Source organism: Limulus polyphemus, unplaced genomic scaffold (assembly GCF_000517525.1).
Source record: "Limulus polyphemus unplaced genomic scaffold, Limulus_polyphemus-2.1.2 Scaffold955, whole genome shotgun sequence".
Taxonomy (NCBI): domain Eukaryota; kingdom Metazoa; phylum Arthropoda; class Merostomata; order Xiphosura; family Limulidae; genus Limulus; species Limulus polyphemus.
In genome coordinates this window covers 222,815-238,885 of record NW_013666565.1, presented here as the reverse complement: position 1 = coordinate 238,885, position 16,071 = coordinate 222,815, and the positions used below count along the sequence as shown (strand labels likewise).

At 30.8% G+C, this 16,071-nt stretch overlaps 1 protein-coding gene across 2 annotated transcripts in view; it reads right to left on the bottom strand.

Annotated features, from left to right (window-relative positions):
- LOC106461427 (zinc finger SWIM domain-containing protein 6-like) overlaps positions 1-16,071 on the bottom strand; it is a 75,141-nt gene that overhangs the window by 7,029 nt on the left and 52,041 nt on the right. The window contains exons 4-15 of one of the 2 annotated variants that reach the window (XM_022388386.1): positions 15,653-15,796; positions 15,316-15,464; positions 12,272-12,422; positions 8,982-9,185; positions 8,381-8,587; positions 7,197-7,349; positions 6,512-6,673; positions 5,760-6,053; positions 4,516-4,651; positions 1,290-1,447; positions 561-727; positions 81-228 (exon numbers count right to left, since the gene is read on the bottom strand). In XM_022388386.1, coding sequence (XP_022244094.1) covers positions 81-228; positions 561-727; positions 1,290-1,447; positions 4,516-4,651; positions 5,760-6,053; positions 6,512-6,673; positions 7,197-7,349; positions 8,381-8,587; positions 8,982-9,185; positions 12,272-12,422; positions 15,316-15,464; positions 15,653-15,796 — 2,073 coding nt within the window. The remainder of the gene's footprint in view (positions 1-80; positions 229-560; positions 728-1,289; positions 1,448-4,515; positions 4,652-5,759; positions 6,054-6,511; positions 6,674-7,196; positions 7,350-8,380; positions 8,588-8,981; positions 9,186-12,271; positions 12,423-15,315; positions 15,465-15,652; positions 15,797-16,071) is intronic. The other variant, XM_022388387.1, reaches the window with a different exon arrangement.

The window sequence follows — 16,071 nt, the reverse complement described above, 5'->3', positions numbered from 1 at the left end:
ATGGCCTTTCACCCATGACCCATCTCTAAAGGGTTAAGAGATTCTAACAAACACTGTTCTCACCTATTTTTAAAACCCACCTGTAGCTTCTATTGGAGTGAACAACTGATACCAGTTCTGAATAATTGATATTAATGCTTCAAGACCAACTTCAGTTGCACATGTAACAAGCCAACGGACCATTTCCCTTCGCCGCCAATTCAGTGAGGAAAGGGTCATCCTCATTACCTGTCAAAAAAATAAATAAAAATGTGTATATTCTAATAATTTTTCGTTCATATATTTTTTATTTCTTGTAAAATGAGGTAAAAAAGATAAACCATAAAACAATGTATTCAGATAAGTTTATACAGAATTACTGATAGCATGGTTAACAAATATAAAACTTTAGATATACTAGAAGAATATCACGGAAGGAAACATATGTACTGTAGATAAAAATTACACTTACAAAAAAAAGTATATACTGCAAAATGTACAACTTGAGCATTAACAAATTAAACACATATATACATGTAATTTCAATCTAAAACTACTTTGAGAATCACTCTGAAGAATACCTGAAGTCCTAGTTCAAAAGCTGCATTTAATAGAGTTGAATGTCTTGGTCCACCGTCAGGGGGCACTGCTATTCTAAATGCATCCTGAGCTAATTTGAAAAGCTGAGAAGAACTGTGAATATTTCTCTGAGCTGACTTAAGAACTGTACGGAGGCGTATCACGTCACCTATGTCAATCAAAACCAGGTTACATATGCATTCTTACCACTTAGACAACTATAACTCAAAAATTAACAAAGAAAAAGTGTAGATAATTAATATGCTGTAATCCCTCATAACATTATGGGAATTAGTACTCTTCTCCACCATTACTAGTCTTACCAGTTTGTTGCTATCTGGAATAAAACTTTCATACTTTGCACTGCAACAAATGTTGCACATAAATTATAATAACTAAACGTTAAAAAATAATGTTCTGAACTCAGCTCAATTTGTATAATGAAAATCCTATTTTACAAAAATTTAATGTCCATTACTTATACTTAGATAAGTCACAAATTTAGAAAGCCAAACTTGATTCCAAGAAATTAATATTAATTATTTTGTATCAATAAATAATAATAAAGAATCATTATACATATATCCTTCCCAGTGTTCTAATATTGCTCAGCAATAAATTAACAAATTGGAACATTTAGTTGTTGTTATTTTTTGAAACCTTATGAATGACACCTATCTGAATTTTATCCACATGTGACAACAAAAAACTGATTATTCTTAATATCTCACCTTTAGCTGCAGACAGCATAGTTGATGCCAAAGCACACTGTTGGGCTTCAATGTGCCCCAAGGTAAACCAGCGAGGATAGCGAGCAAGAACAGCTGCATTTAATCCAGTACCTGACCCTGGCTCATCCTGTTCTTCTTGTTCTTCCAAAATAGGAAGTCTAGCAGATTAAAATGAAATGTAATAATTTAATATTTCAATAACATAATTACGTAATTTTCAATTGCTGCTTCTGAAATTGAATATAGACTTCAGATAAACAGAGTTTGATGAATAAGGAACATAGTATTAAACTTAAGCTCCAAAATCAAATCTATATAAACTTTTGCTGTTTTATTAACCACGGTTATTTGAGAAAAAAAAATGGCAAGTGCAAAAATAACCTCTTTTATTAAATGAATAATATTTTCCCTGAATGCACCCACAGGTACATATATAAAGTCAAAGTATTACCTATAAAAAAAATTCTAGTTTTTACCACCATTTCAAGAGGACAAAAGCATTTTCAATTAAATGAACAAGTAATATAAAATTGCAGTATATTTTTGGGGCATAATTTACTCTCTGAATACATTTACTGAGTCAGTTTCACAATGCTAATTAAATTTCATGAGATCAAGGCCTGATCTAATTAGAACATTCATGTTGTGTATACTGAAGTCATTATATGGCAAAGCTGATTTTCCATAACCTTGTTAACCCTATGCACATGGACAGAGTCAATTTTACTGACTTTGTAACCACCAAGTAATTATGAAACTATACATACTATAACTCTGAATATACTAAGTGTGTCTTCACAAAAGTTGGCAAGCCTTTAGTAAACATTACAAGTATATCGCACAAGAAAATGTTAGGATTTTTAATGCATTTACTAAAGATTTGTCTGTGAATTAATGAATCCTTTACAAAGTCAGTCTGAGTGAAAGGTGAGTTTTATATTAAGAATACAAATACTTCTTTCCATCTTATCTTACAAGTTCTGTATTTCACTTGTGTAATTTAAAGAACCACTTAAATGAATATCAAGTTTTTTTTGGTAAAACTTTATACTTTATTTCTTATTTTCTCTACCGCAACAATAACTATAGCAAAAGTTGAAAAATATGAAATAAAATTAAAAATACCTTTTTCTTTTCTTTATAGAATGACTGCAAATTGTAACAGACAATTACAATTATTTATCCTAAATAGCTTCAGGCTGAAAACAGTGTTACATCTGTTTTCACTTACTTCTTTTGTTTTATTACTCTCGAACCACTCTAAACAGCATAATAAAGCAATAAATCAACCAGTAAGAGCTAAGGGTAAACAAACTAGGGTAAACATTAGCAGTTACATCACATGACACAGCCCCATGCACTCCTTCAAGATAATTTTTTTTACATAGTTTTTTTCATTTAGGTTTTTTAACTAATCTAAAAAGTTTCAATTTTCACAATTTAGTGACTTTTGTTAAAACATATGATAAGTAAAAACTATACATAAAAATCAAGAAATTTATCATTTTAACCTTGAGGCATTTTGCACTCCAGCATACGATCTAATAAGCCTATTTTTTTCTCACAACATTGGTTGTCCCAAAATAATTTATACAGATTTCAAATATGCATTTTAGAATACAACAAGTATATAATGCACTAGAATAGAATGTCTCAAAACTACTACAATTTATCTGGCCTTCTAACTAATATATAAATAGTTTAAAAAAAAATTCATTACTGCTTGGAGCAATGACTTTAGTCTAAACATATCAAGCTCTCCCAGCAAACTATTAGCTTTGGACACTACAGCAAAACAAACAACCATCAGTTTTAAGTAATTTAGAATTTGCTTTTCCTTTTGATTATGAAAGAGTCCAATAGTAATGTTAGAGAAAATTACAGATATTTCTTAAAAGAAAAGAAGTATGAGAGGGGCATGTCAATGTGGGTTGAACAAATATAGCGATATTTCAGTAAGAAGAGGTTGAAATTTCATATTTTGGTTGGTCACCATCATAGTATGTGTTTCTAATTGGCTGAATAATCTGAAACCGTTATAAGCAAAGAGAGAAACATCTACAAATGAGAAGTCAGAGTCATATGACTCAGAGATGCATTTTGTGAATCTATCTAAATATTTCCTTTTGAAATTAAGAAACTAAAACTTAGGTAATATAAAAAATGTGAAATATAAACTACATTTTGATGCTAAGTTTATTAATATACATTGATAATAAAATAGTTTATTAAATTTTGAATGTAACTCTGAAAGAAGATTGTGACATGCTCACTTTGATGCTCCTGTGTTTATAGGGTTAATCAGAACAACCATGTTGTGCATACAAAAATCATTACATGGCACACCTGACCTTCCACAACCTTGCCTAATCATAATGGCCATATTTGTACATACAGAAGTCATAGCTGACCTTCACAACCTTGACTAAGGTATTTAGTTACTGAAAGGTCTCTAAAAGCCTACCTACTATGTATTTAGATATAACAAAATTGACTCTGTTTTGTCTAGTTTCAGGATTTGAACAGCTGTAGAAGTCTGCATTTCTCTCAAGAAACCTTTGCAATCACCAACAAATCAATGCCACATAAGTATACAGAACAATAAGGATAACTAAAGCAACCACCAAAACAGCAATTTATTAATCATGAACATAATTAATGGATACTCTCTTTCAAGGCAGGTAACACATGTAAAATGCACTGAAGCAACATGACACATAAAATAGACAAGTAATTAATAACACACTAATATTTGTAGTTTGTTTATTTTTCATATCTTTTTAAGTGTTTCTTCCTTCAGTGTTTTGGTGTAAGGTATTACCGCTCAAAACTTTTCTTATATAGTTCAAAAATTAATATTAAAATGTGCCATTTACAATATATCTTTTAGAGAAAGTTGCTTAAGTATTTTTTATGTTCTATGAATGTACAACATTCAATATGCAGGAAAAAAAAAAGAACAGCCAGGAATCGCTTCAAAATAAACTTGACTTCTTCAAAAATGTTCCTTCACTTTAAGCAGAATACTATAAACTAAAAGCTGTTTCATAAAACAAAATCATTCAAACATATGAAACAGTACTAACAATAATAATGTAGGGCTTGAAATTTATATTCTGATATCAACACAAAGGTTCTTTTATTTTTTCGTACCTAATTATGATATGATTGATACGAAGTTTGCTTCATTACACTTTTACGTTTAAAAAATAAAAGCAATACAAACCTCATTGCTCTCAGCCCCACACTGTAAGCAAGATCAGGATCATACGGCAGAAGAGCTGTGAAAAGATACCTAGCAAAAGTGTGCATGGGAACACTTTCAGTGTGGATTCTACAGCCAAGACCACTGAATGGTCCTCCTATAAGATAATGTAAACTATAAAGCATGCTATAACCACCAATTTATCTTAACCACCACTATAAAAATTATCTTAAAATGAAAAACTGACAAAAGAATGTGGAAAGGAGATAATCTATTCAAAAACACAGGTCAAAGATGGCTTACAATAAGGTATAACAACATTTCAGTATTTTGATCATACCACAACTGAATTTTTTTTAATGGTATGTTTGCAACAAATGATGTTTGTGTGATAAAACAATATATACTGCTATATTTTGAAAAATTACTTAAACAAATAAGTACCAGTTATGTAGAATACTGTTTGGTATTTATATTTCTCACATTCAGCTAAAAAAAACAAAAAAACTTCATGATTAAAACATCTTAAAGAAGATAATTAGCAACATTTTCAGTCTTGCAACAAACTGATAAACAATAGTTAGGTCATGATTTACACCTGTTTTTACAAATATAATACTGTTAAAACGTTTGAGTAAAAATTCATTTATCATCACTGGTATAATAAAAGTATTGAGTATATGTTTTCAAGTCTATCTAGGTAATTGAACTTCATTGGTTGTAAAGCATATTCCTGAAGTAGAGCTTATGTTGATGTTTTAGTCAATGTAACAGTCACAATTTAGTTTCAGGTTGTTATGTGCAGAGCTTCTTTTTTCATAATTAACCTACATTATTCCATGTCTTTAAATCAACCTACTGGATAAAAGCAACTAAACACACTGCTATGCTAAGTTATAAGTTAGTCACTAAAGTTACAATTAGGGAAACTGAGAAGATAAAATGTACATAAAATGTGCAAAATTCACTATAATATCAACTTTCTGATAAAACCAAAATTCTGTCACAAAACGAGGGTACAAGAACAGCCAGATTCAATTAATCTGTTAATTCAGTTGCTTATATATCTTATATAGGAAAAATACACGTGCTGAAAGTTTATCTCAATATTATTCCTATCAAGGCTAATTGTTTTGGAAAAGTATAGTACTTACAATATTATCAAAAGTACCAAGCTTTAGATATAGAATCTAAACACATTATAAAGATTTATAGAACAATATAAAACTATACAATTAACAAGTAATGTTTACAGGTCAACATGCCTTCAAGTAGCAGCATAGCTTGTTTTCTGAGTACTGCCACTAGGGTACCATCCAGTTCAATGTCCTGCAGTTTTGTAATGAGTCGCTCTTCCTGCTTGCAAGCTTTTTCTTGAGCATAAACTCCTGAAGGCATAATTCTCTGTTGACCTAACCCTATTAAAGCAGCTTCAACAGCCAGGGAGAGAAAACTCTCACAGTGGTCTCGACTCTTTGGAACCACCACATGTTGGTAACGTGGTCGTTCTCGGCCTGTGCTACCGGATTCTTCCTGATTGTTGGTGGTCATGAAATCTGCTAGGGTATGTTGAAATGTACAAAGCTTAGATAGAGATATACAGATAATATATTCAGTAACCTAAAAATTAGTAGCAATCCAACAGTTCAATGCTTATTACAAATAAGTTGATTACCTAATGTTTTACTTTCTCAATTGCACAGACAACCTATTACTAATTTCATTTAATCAATAAACGAAATACATCTCCCAAAACTAAAGTTTCAGAAATAAAACACTGAATTTTAAACTGGTTACTTGGTTATCATTGACAGTGCATCTATATTAGAAAAATAAATAATGTTGATTCCACAGTTTAATTTGAGGTGTACCTTCAAAATATCAAATAGAAAACAGTGCATGGTAATTATTCTATCAAAACACCAAAATATAATACTTTCACAAATTACTTTTGTTTAATATCACATAATAAATGTTCATCAAAAGAAAACAAAACTCTGAAATGCAGCATGCTCACCATAAAAATGGTCTAAACAGCCTTTACAGCCAGGAGTTAAAGAAGCTTCTGCTAAAGTGTCAAAAAGGGAGCCAATGGGGTCTAATGGATGTCCCACCCATCCTTCAGTATTAGAATGAGTAGGTTTAATAGTGGAAGTCCCTGAGACTGGTGGTTGTACTACTGTAAACCAAAACATACAGCAGTTACATACATAAGTTACTGAAAATTTCAAATTTTGGTTATAGTAAGACTTATTTCTATGCCTGTTCCAAGAAGGGTTCAATTTAAAATACAGTTGCAGAACTGATGTATAATAATGTGTTAGATTATTTGAAAACCAGTAATTTGCAATAAGAAATTGAAATCTATCAGTTACTTTGCAAACTTCTTTTTTCCCTAAGATTATATACACATTTGTGTGTATTCACAGTAGACTTATATAACAGGCCTAATATATATATGGTGTACTGCAGCACTAAGTTCTGGTTAAAATTATACTTGTCACAATATAAACTGTTAAATAAATAACATTTTCCAAGAATCTATAAGCATAAAATGATGCATATAATGTTATCAGGCTAAAAGATTAAATTTGAAAATTATGATACAGTTTGAAGATTTAGATTTTACCTGTACTGTTGCATAATACTACGTTCAGTACTTAACAAAGCATATGTCATTACTTGCTGTCATACAATTTTACCTCCACGATCTTGCTCAGCTTGCCACAGACATTGCCATTCCCGCTGTTGGCGCTTCATTGTCCTGACAATAGCTACAGCTAACCGCAAGGCTTCCTTCTGACACCCGTGAGAACGCAGAGCCTCAACCCGGGCACAAGCTGTAGGGATATGTTCTGCAGTAAAAGAAGCAAATCTCTTTAAAAAAAAAATCAAACGCAACTATTTGGTACTAAATATATTAAATGAAGAATCACAGTCTTAATCATGATGTTACCTTAAAAACTTTAATATTACTAAATAAGGAAGTATTTGTACGTCTGAAAAGTTACAATTATAAATACTGTTACATGGATATCTAAGATAAAACAGCTTGTTGTGGTAGACAGATAGTCATAAAGAGAACTTGTAAACCAAGTCTATTAACAGTAGAATTCAGCACCATACTAAGCTAGATTTAGCAGTAATTTATCCTGATACGTACACAAGTATGCAATATGACTAAAATATTTAAGTGTTCTTCTATAGCAGCTATATATATAACAATTCAAACAGTTTTTTGCAATAGCAATTATGCTCTATAAACATTTTCCAAGAGTTTTCTGAGGTAAAACAATCATGCACCATACAAAAATTTTCAAACTGTTTACTGTGGTAGCAATTATCTAACATACAAAACCTTTCAAAACAATTCTATAGCAGCAATTATGTGTATGATATAGCCTTTTTCAAACTGTTTTCTGTGATAGAAATAATGTACCATACATAACCATTCAAAGAGTTTTCTGTAGTAAGAATCACACAATATACAGCACTTTTCAAATACTTCTTTGCTGACAATTTCACACACAGTGCAAAACCTCTGAAGCAGTTTTTTCTGCTAATAATCATATGTTAAATATCATAATATGTTAAAGTAATTTTTATGCACTGGTCACAATAAACCATAGCTATCCACACTTAAATGAACAAGTTAGTTGACTAATAAGAATTACAAATTTGGTGTTTCATTGTCCAAAATCAAATATCACACAATACAAAAACAGAATATAATCTTACTACAGTACACTCTTTATCAAATTACCCATTCTTATAATGTCAATGTAACAGCTAACTGACCTCATATATATATATGTTTTAAATTCACTTACGATAACCTCAACAATTGCCTCACTACGTTTACACAAAATGTCATTAATCATATTACCATGCCATAGTGGATAACCCTGACAGTTAAAAGATGCGGAAGAAGAGGGTTCTGTACACTGAGATACGCCATCATGTGCTAAAATGTGTTTTAGGTGTGGATCATCCCACTGGAGATGGCTGGCCTCAAGAGCTCGATGAAAAATTGTGCGAGGTTGTTGTTGAGATGTATTGTGGGAGACAATAGGGCGTTCACCCTGAGGTAATTCTGAAAAAAAAATTCCATACATCAAACACTTGAAAATCAATAACCCAATTAAAAAATGTCAATACATTTTACAGCTTAACCCTGAAACTACTGGCTTGTTTTTATACTGTTCACTACTGATATGGTCCATATATTACATCATATTAAGTAATTTCATATATTTGCCTGTTACAACCATCAGTGTAAAGAACTGATCAAAAACCCCTAATTCTCTATATAAATACACATAGGACCCCAGCAGTAATTAGTAGGGTTAATTGTAATACTGACTGACCAGTTTTAAATATCAATATAAACATAATTAAAACAAAAGATAACAAGGCCAGTCTTTTCTAAAAATCAATTATAAATAAGCTTATGAAACAGTAACAGATTTTTCATCCTCGCTTTATACCATTTGATTCTTCATCAGAAGAGTCAGAGGAACTGTCATCTTCAAGAGGTCTTCTTGCCTGTGCACTTCCCCCTGGTGGTCGAAAGTCAGCATCTTCAAGAGGACATACTTGAGTTCTAGCCCACTTTTCCAAAAGAGTGCGCCACTGCTCCTTATCAACTTGAGTAGAATGTGGACTAAGGACCACACATACCCATAATGCTCCTAAAAAGATTTCATTAAAGTTCATAAATCTGTAGCTTATAAACACTATACACTTTTAGAGTGTGTAGGAAAACTGTGAAACTCCAAACTTAATGTAGTTCTGTAAATACAACACACCAGTATACTAATGTTGTATCATCTTACTAGTAGTTAGTATTATGTATAAATATATATAGCCAAAGACTTTAATGAAATAAGTTAATTTATTCTATTACAATTTTCAGTTTCGACAATCCAAAAGTATCTATTTCTGCTTATTTGATTGCACTCAAAGAAGTTTACAATCTCAACATGTAACTATATTAAGTTCTCCATTTTTCTGATAATATGTGCACACAATCTTTCATTACAAAATTATGAGGTTGATCCTCAGACACAGTAATGAATGAGTTAAGCTTTCGTTTTCTGTGAATTTTCAGTCATATTTTGGAATATTAATAAATATAAATCACTGGATGATCATTGTTATTGTATGATTCACAAGCACTGGAATTCCAGTAGAATAGTACAACTGTGACAAAATAAACTAATACATGTCAACCACATTAAACTTGAAATCTACAGGGTGTTTCACGAAAGAAACAGTGAAATTATGATCAAAGATACTAACTCAAAAGGTTTATAATACTAAATTACTGAGAGTGTAAAACAAAAATCCCTAGACTACTTAACTTTTTCAACATGGGCTTGGTCCCAGCAACCAACAATATGACCATTTTTACTTGTATATAGTAGTTTTAATATTATAACCTTTAATACAGTATGAGTACTTTAACAAAATTTGGCAGACTTTTAGTAAACATTAAATGTCATTTGTAAAAAAAAAATCAGTTTTTAATGAAGTATTTTTGCTAACAATTTGTCTGTGAATGAATCAAACATTTTTTTTACTACTCCAAAAGCAAAGTGATTTTTATGTAAAGATTAAAAACACTTCTCATTATCTCAAAAATCACAACCTTCATTTTCATAATCCCTAAAACCTCCTTAGTAAATATGAAACTTTTTTGTAGCAAAACTTTATATTTCATCTGTTATTGCCTCTACCCTAACAGTAGATTTTATTCTGTAAAATTGGAAATAAAATGAGCAGCTTTGCCCTGTTTTCTTGATTATTGTTCATAAGATTTTAAAGTACTTCTCTTGAGGGTTTCAACTACTAAGCATATCACATTTATTTTCTATGCGTATTTTACTGTCTACAACTGAATTGAAAATCCACTGAAAATGAAGCAATAAATTGCCAATTGTGTCAGTGGATATTTACGTAACCACATAATACAATACCTTCGAAAACAAAGCACCAGCAAAGGGATAGCTGACTTGACCCCTGCTCTGAGAACACAATGTCTAATGTATCAGATTATATATCTTACAGTGTTTACAAGGAAATTTAACTTCAGTAATCACACTGCACTTACAATCTGTGAAAACGTTTATGCCGACAACAGAATGTGGAATTTATCGGCTTATGTAAAAAGTGTCTTACAACAAGTATTCTCCAGAGCAATATGACTGCATTTTGAATATGTCAAATGTTTATTATATGGTTCGGTGCTGAGACAATAAACATCGCAATTCTTGGAATATTGGTAATCCTTCTGGGATGTTAGAATTTTAGTGGTATACTGTATATGTGTACAAAGATCTTATTGGTGCATGTTGTTGTGAAATCCTATTTCTCTTTCAGCAAACTGATTCACAAATGTTCAAATTTTCGTTATTTTTCTTACATCCTACAAGAATAAAGAAAATATACTTCAAAAAACAAAGATTTTGAGTGCTTATGGACTTTGTGTTTGAGCGTCGCACATGCTAAGCCTTGCCATAAGCCTCGTTTATTCTTCCAAATGGAGGGTGTAGAGCTATTAATTATTTTACGATTCAAATATATATATAAAACTTAAAAAAATATATCAACTTACTATATTAATGCACACAAAACACCTGTAATTTATTTGGGTGTCTAAACAAGCTTTATGTGAGTTTTAAAAAATCCTGTTTCTCTTCAGAGCAACAACTTAGTCATCACACTTCAACAGTTTAGGTGAAATTACAATTTTATCCTTCAAGCTATTTACAAATGGCTAAAAGACTTATGTACACAAATAACTGCTCTTTCTGTTGGTTATAAACTCTTAAAAAAAATCAAAGTAGGTGGGACTAGACAAGAGGTTTTGAAAGACTGGAGTAGTAGGAGGAGCTAAATTACTAAATTGACTAAATACACTTATATTTCAGCAAATCAAAGAGGTAGGAGGTTCATATTTTTAGTTACAACTAGTCAATATCTCCAATTTGAGTTTCTAATTCGTTAAGTACTGCACATATTGTGTGGTTGGTGTAATTAATCATAAACTGAACAATAACACAACATTTTTTCTTTATATTTCCTTTTAACTTAAGAAATTAAAACATAAATAATATTAAAATTTGAAATATAACCTTCATTTTCATGTGAATCCCTTTGACATACCGTATTTTTAGGTGTATATGATGCACTTTTTACCCCAAAATTTGATGTCAAAATCTGCTTGCATCCTATACAACGAAGGTATGAATAATATATATGTATATATACAATATACACAAGCCACGTGTAAATATATTTAAACAGGCATGCATGGTTTAGTTCAATTGAATGTGTTATTTATAACAATAGTAGTTTTTTTTCTTTTAAAAACATAACTATTTATAATGCTCCCTATATAATAAAAAAATAAATTACAGTGAAAGCAATGAAGATTTTTTAGGTTTTGAACCAAACTAAATAACGGTAAACCTTTTTTTGATTTACGGTATTTTCTTATTTTGATGTTTTGAGCCCTTTTGTGTTTAGAACAATATATACTAATTCTTAAAGTATCAAATTGAATTTTTGTTCAATAAAAATCTTTCAAATGCGACTGTAGTGTTTTTTTTCCCAAAAAAATTTTTCTTCAAAATAAGGGTGCGTCTTATATTCCAAACAATACGGTAAGTAATATGAAAGCTATTTAATAAAATTTTGAAAATAGCTCTCTAAAATGTCATGACATGAGCCCTTTGACCTGCCCATAGGGAAAGGGTTAAACAATTATACTTACCTAGCTGGTCCCAGAGTTGACGGCACTTGTCCATCATTGGGGTCCCTTGGGCTCTCCAGATAACCAATCTAGGGTCAGCCAGAAACTGCTCGGTGATTAGCCGTAACATTCTGGCACTGTTGGAATCTCGAGCCCTCAACATTTCTTTAACCTTTTGAATTTAGTAAGAAGTAACATTTCACACAACAAAAATGATCAAGATGTTGCAGTATGAGCCACATGCAAAGGTCTTCACAAAAATTATATATTTCTTTTTCACTACCAGTGAAGTCCACATACTGCATCATACTATGTATTTTTATTAACTTTATGTTTTTGCCTGTCAAATTACTCAACATAAAAAAACTGACCATATATAACTTGATTGATATCACTCATTTGTTATGCAAAATACAAACACAAATCTAATAAAGTCATATTTTCTCATTCAATCCTTGTTTATTAATATACATATACTAACTGTTTTATATAGATCAAACATTCACAAATTCATTGATGAATATGAATATCATATAATAAAGCCACTAGGTTCTCATTCTGATATCATGGATAGAGTTCCTAAAGTTCATAAAGATGGTTGTATGATTAGACTGATTGTGTCTAATAATGATATGCATAATCATAAATTTGTTAGTTTTTGTTAAATTTCTGGAATCATTAACTAGTAATGATTATATTATCAAAGAAAGTTTTAATTTTTCTCAAGAAATACAAGATCTAAATTTTGATAATAAGATCTGTTGTGCTAGTTTTGATATAGATTCTTCTTCTTCGTTTGACCTTAATCTCATCTAGATTTGAGGTCTGCCACTTGAGTATTTTGTATTAAGAATTTTACACTTGGGTGATTGGCTCTGGCAGCAATTCTAAACGATAAGCATGTTCAGTGAAGAGGAATCAAACCCATGACCCACAGTTTGCAGATTGAGTGTCCTAACCATCAGGCCATGCCAAGCCCAGTTTTGATACAAGTCTTTCCACATTAACATTTCTCTAGGTGAATCTATATATTAAAAAAAAAAAAGTGTTTAAATCAAAATGAAAATAATCAAATGATATTTCCTAAGTAAGTGTTTTGGAAGCTCGTGAATTTTACCACTAAGGAATCTCATTTTCCAATTCACAACAATTAGTATGATAAAGTAAAAGGTGTAGCTTTGGGATAAATATTAACCCATCACTCCTTTGCTACTATGAAAAACACTGATTTTATGAATTTGCTTCTTCATTTAATCCAATATATTATATACAGTATGTAAGTAATACTTTATTTTTAAATATGCTGAACATGTGACTAATATCTCCAAAATAAATGTAATAGTCTCACAGTTTCACATCAACAAAATTATCAGCTTTCATTTCATTACATCTTTATTCATAGGAAAAATGGTAAATTTGAATGTGAACTACTTGATAAGAAAACCTTTACTGGTTCATATTTTTAATTTTGATAGCCTTTCCACAGTTTCTTTTATGAAAATGTTGGTAAAAAATACTAATACTTCAACAAGCATGCAAAATAAGAGAAACATATGATTTCTTAAATACAGAACCTGAAATTACCACAAAGTTTTCACTAAAAATGCTTTTCTAATAGGTAATATAAATCATATTATTCATGATTATTTTAAACACTATGAATTTTCTTAATATCAAAACTGAAATTCTACTAAGCATAAACATGCCTTAGTACTATCATATACAAGCAATCAGGCAATGTTCAATTACTTAAGCTGTGCCACCAAGCTTGCCAACAACTTTTATTATGATGTATCGTTAAACCTAAATGTAGATTGCAATAGGTTTTTAGGCTTAAATATTAATATAAATATTCAAGACTTCAAATGTTGTGTAAAAATGTCCTTAATGGGTTTCAGTTCTTCTACTTCTAACTCATGTACAAGAATATGCAAATTTGAAATCAACAACACTTTCCAGAATTAAAAACTATGTATTAAATGAATGGAATGAACCAGTAAATAGAGGACAGTTTAAAGTCCCAAATAACAGATGGGGAATTGCATAAAAAAGGGAAGTCTATTCCTCAATATAATTCAACTAAAGTAAAATGAGAAAAAAAATTGTTTCAGATAATCATACAAAGCTGCACAAGGACAATTTACACTAGCTGTCCCTAATTTTAAACTGATATATCAGAGACAAGGCAGCTAGACAATGACTGACTGAATAGTGAGATTGACAGTCACTCTTACAATATATACATGGCCACAAAGTGTGCAGAACAATTTTGTAGCAACAGGACACAAACCACAGACCCTCAATCCATAGTCTGACACACTAATCACTAGAACATACCAAGTCAATTAAGCAAAATAGTTCAGCTCAATTTTTCTTAGTATGTCACTTGTATTGTCATTAAAATATATGCAGTACTTCTAACCAGAGTGTAGCAGGAGACAGATGTGAAGCTAACTTGCCTCATAAAAGTTGTAGTGTCATTTAGTCACATAAGGCTTTATGGGTTCATTACTGTTATATCTTAATTTTTGGTGATTAAACAACAATATAGAATTGTTAAAATTATTTTTTTTAATAACTGCAGAATGTTGAACACGTTGACATTAACATGCTCATCAGAACATATTAAGTTGTATTTAATTGTTAAAAGTTCAGGGCACAATAGACTTTGGAATTGTCCACCACTTTATATTCACCATGTTTTAATTATAATAAATATAAAAATAGTTTTGTTTCAAATTATCTGCTCTAAAGTAGATCCACTATGTTTGATTTTTATGATACAAAAGACCTTAAAAAATTTCTTTAAATAACTTTGATGCATTGTTTTCTTTTACCAACATTACATCGATTTCAAAATCAGAAGCAACCAAAACATGGATTTTAATTTTTGTTGACTTACATTGCGTAATTAAAATTTATTTTTCAATTCCTCACTAATACACCAGTTACTCAAATCCTGGCACAGGTGACACAAAATCTTTGACTTTAGCTGATTTAAAAATTGACCCTCAACATCATTCAGCATTTTTAAAAGAGACTGCACCACATTAACTAAAACTTACCTTGGCAAACAGTGCATTTAGTTGCTTGTTAGCACTGTAATAGCCTCCCTGAGTAAGGTAATTGTGGACCTGCTCCGTTATCTGCTCTTCGTCCAAATGCCAGCTATGCTCTTCATCAGCTGAAGCCCCAGCTGTTGGGTCAGGTGCTCCTATTTTAATGCCAAATCATTCATATAAAAATTGAAACAATAAAGGTTACAATTTTTATAAATACATTAGTACAACAAAATACAGATTACAAAAGCTCTAAATAATGAACAGTTTACTTAAAGGAGAAAGAGCTGGTTATACAGATTTTTGTGGAAAATTGTATATTTAGTAAGCTTCTTGAAATTACCAGAAATAGAGTTGATAACTGACTGTGTCTGTAGAATATCATCAGCTAACCGCTGAGCTGTTGGAAGGACTTCTGTGTGATGTTCAGAGATGAGGTACTGTACTAGCTTTTGAAGTTGCTTCCGATCTAACTGGAGTAGTGTTTCTGAAAACAACAGGAATAGTGTTAAACATCTATAAGCCTACCTACCTACATGTATAGTGGCTGAATCTGGGAACAAAAAATAGCTGAATTTCACAAATACATTTTAATAATGCCAAACATTACAGAAATACAAATTTAAAATTATACTTGTCTTTAGTGGAATGAATTACTACCTTATGTTTGTCAAAATTCTTTATTTTGGATATATTTGTTATATAGACACACACACACACATATATATATATATATATATATATATATACACACACACACAC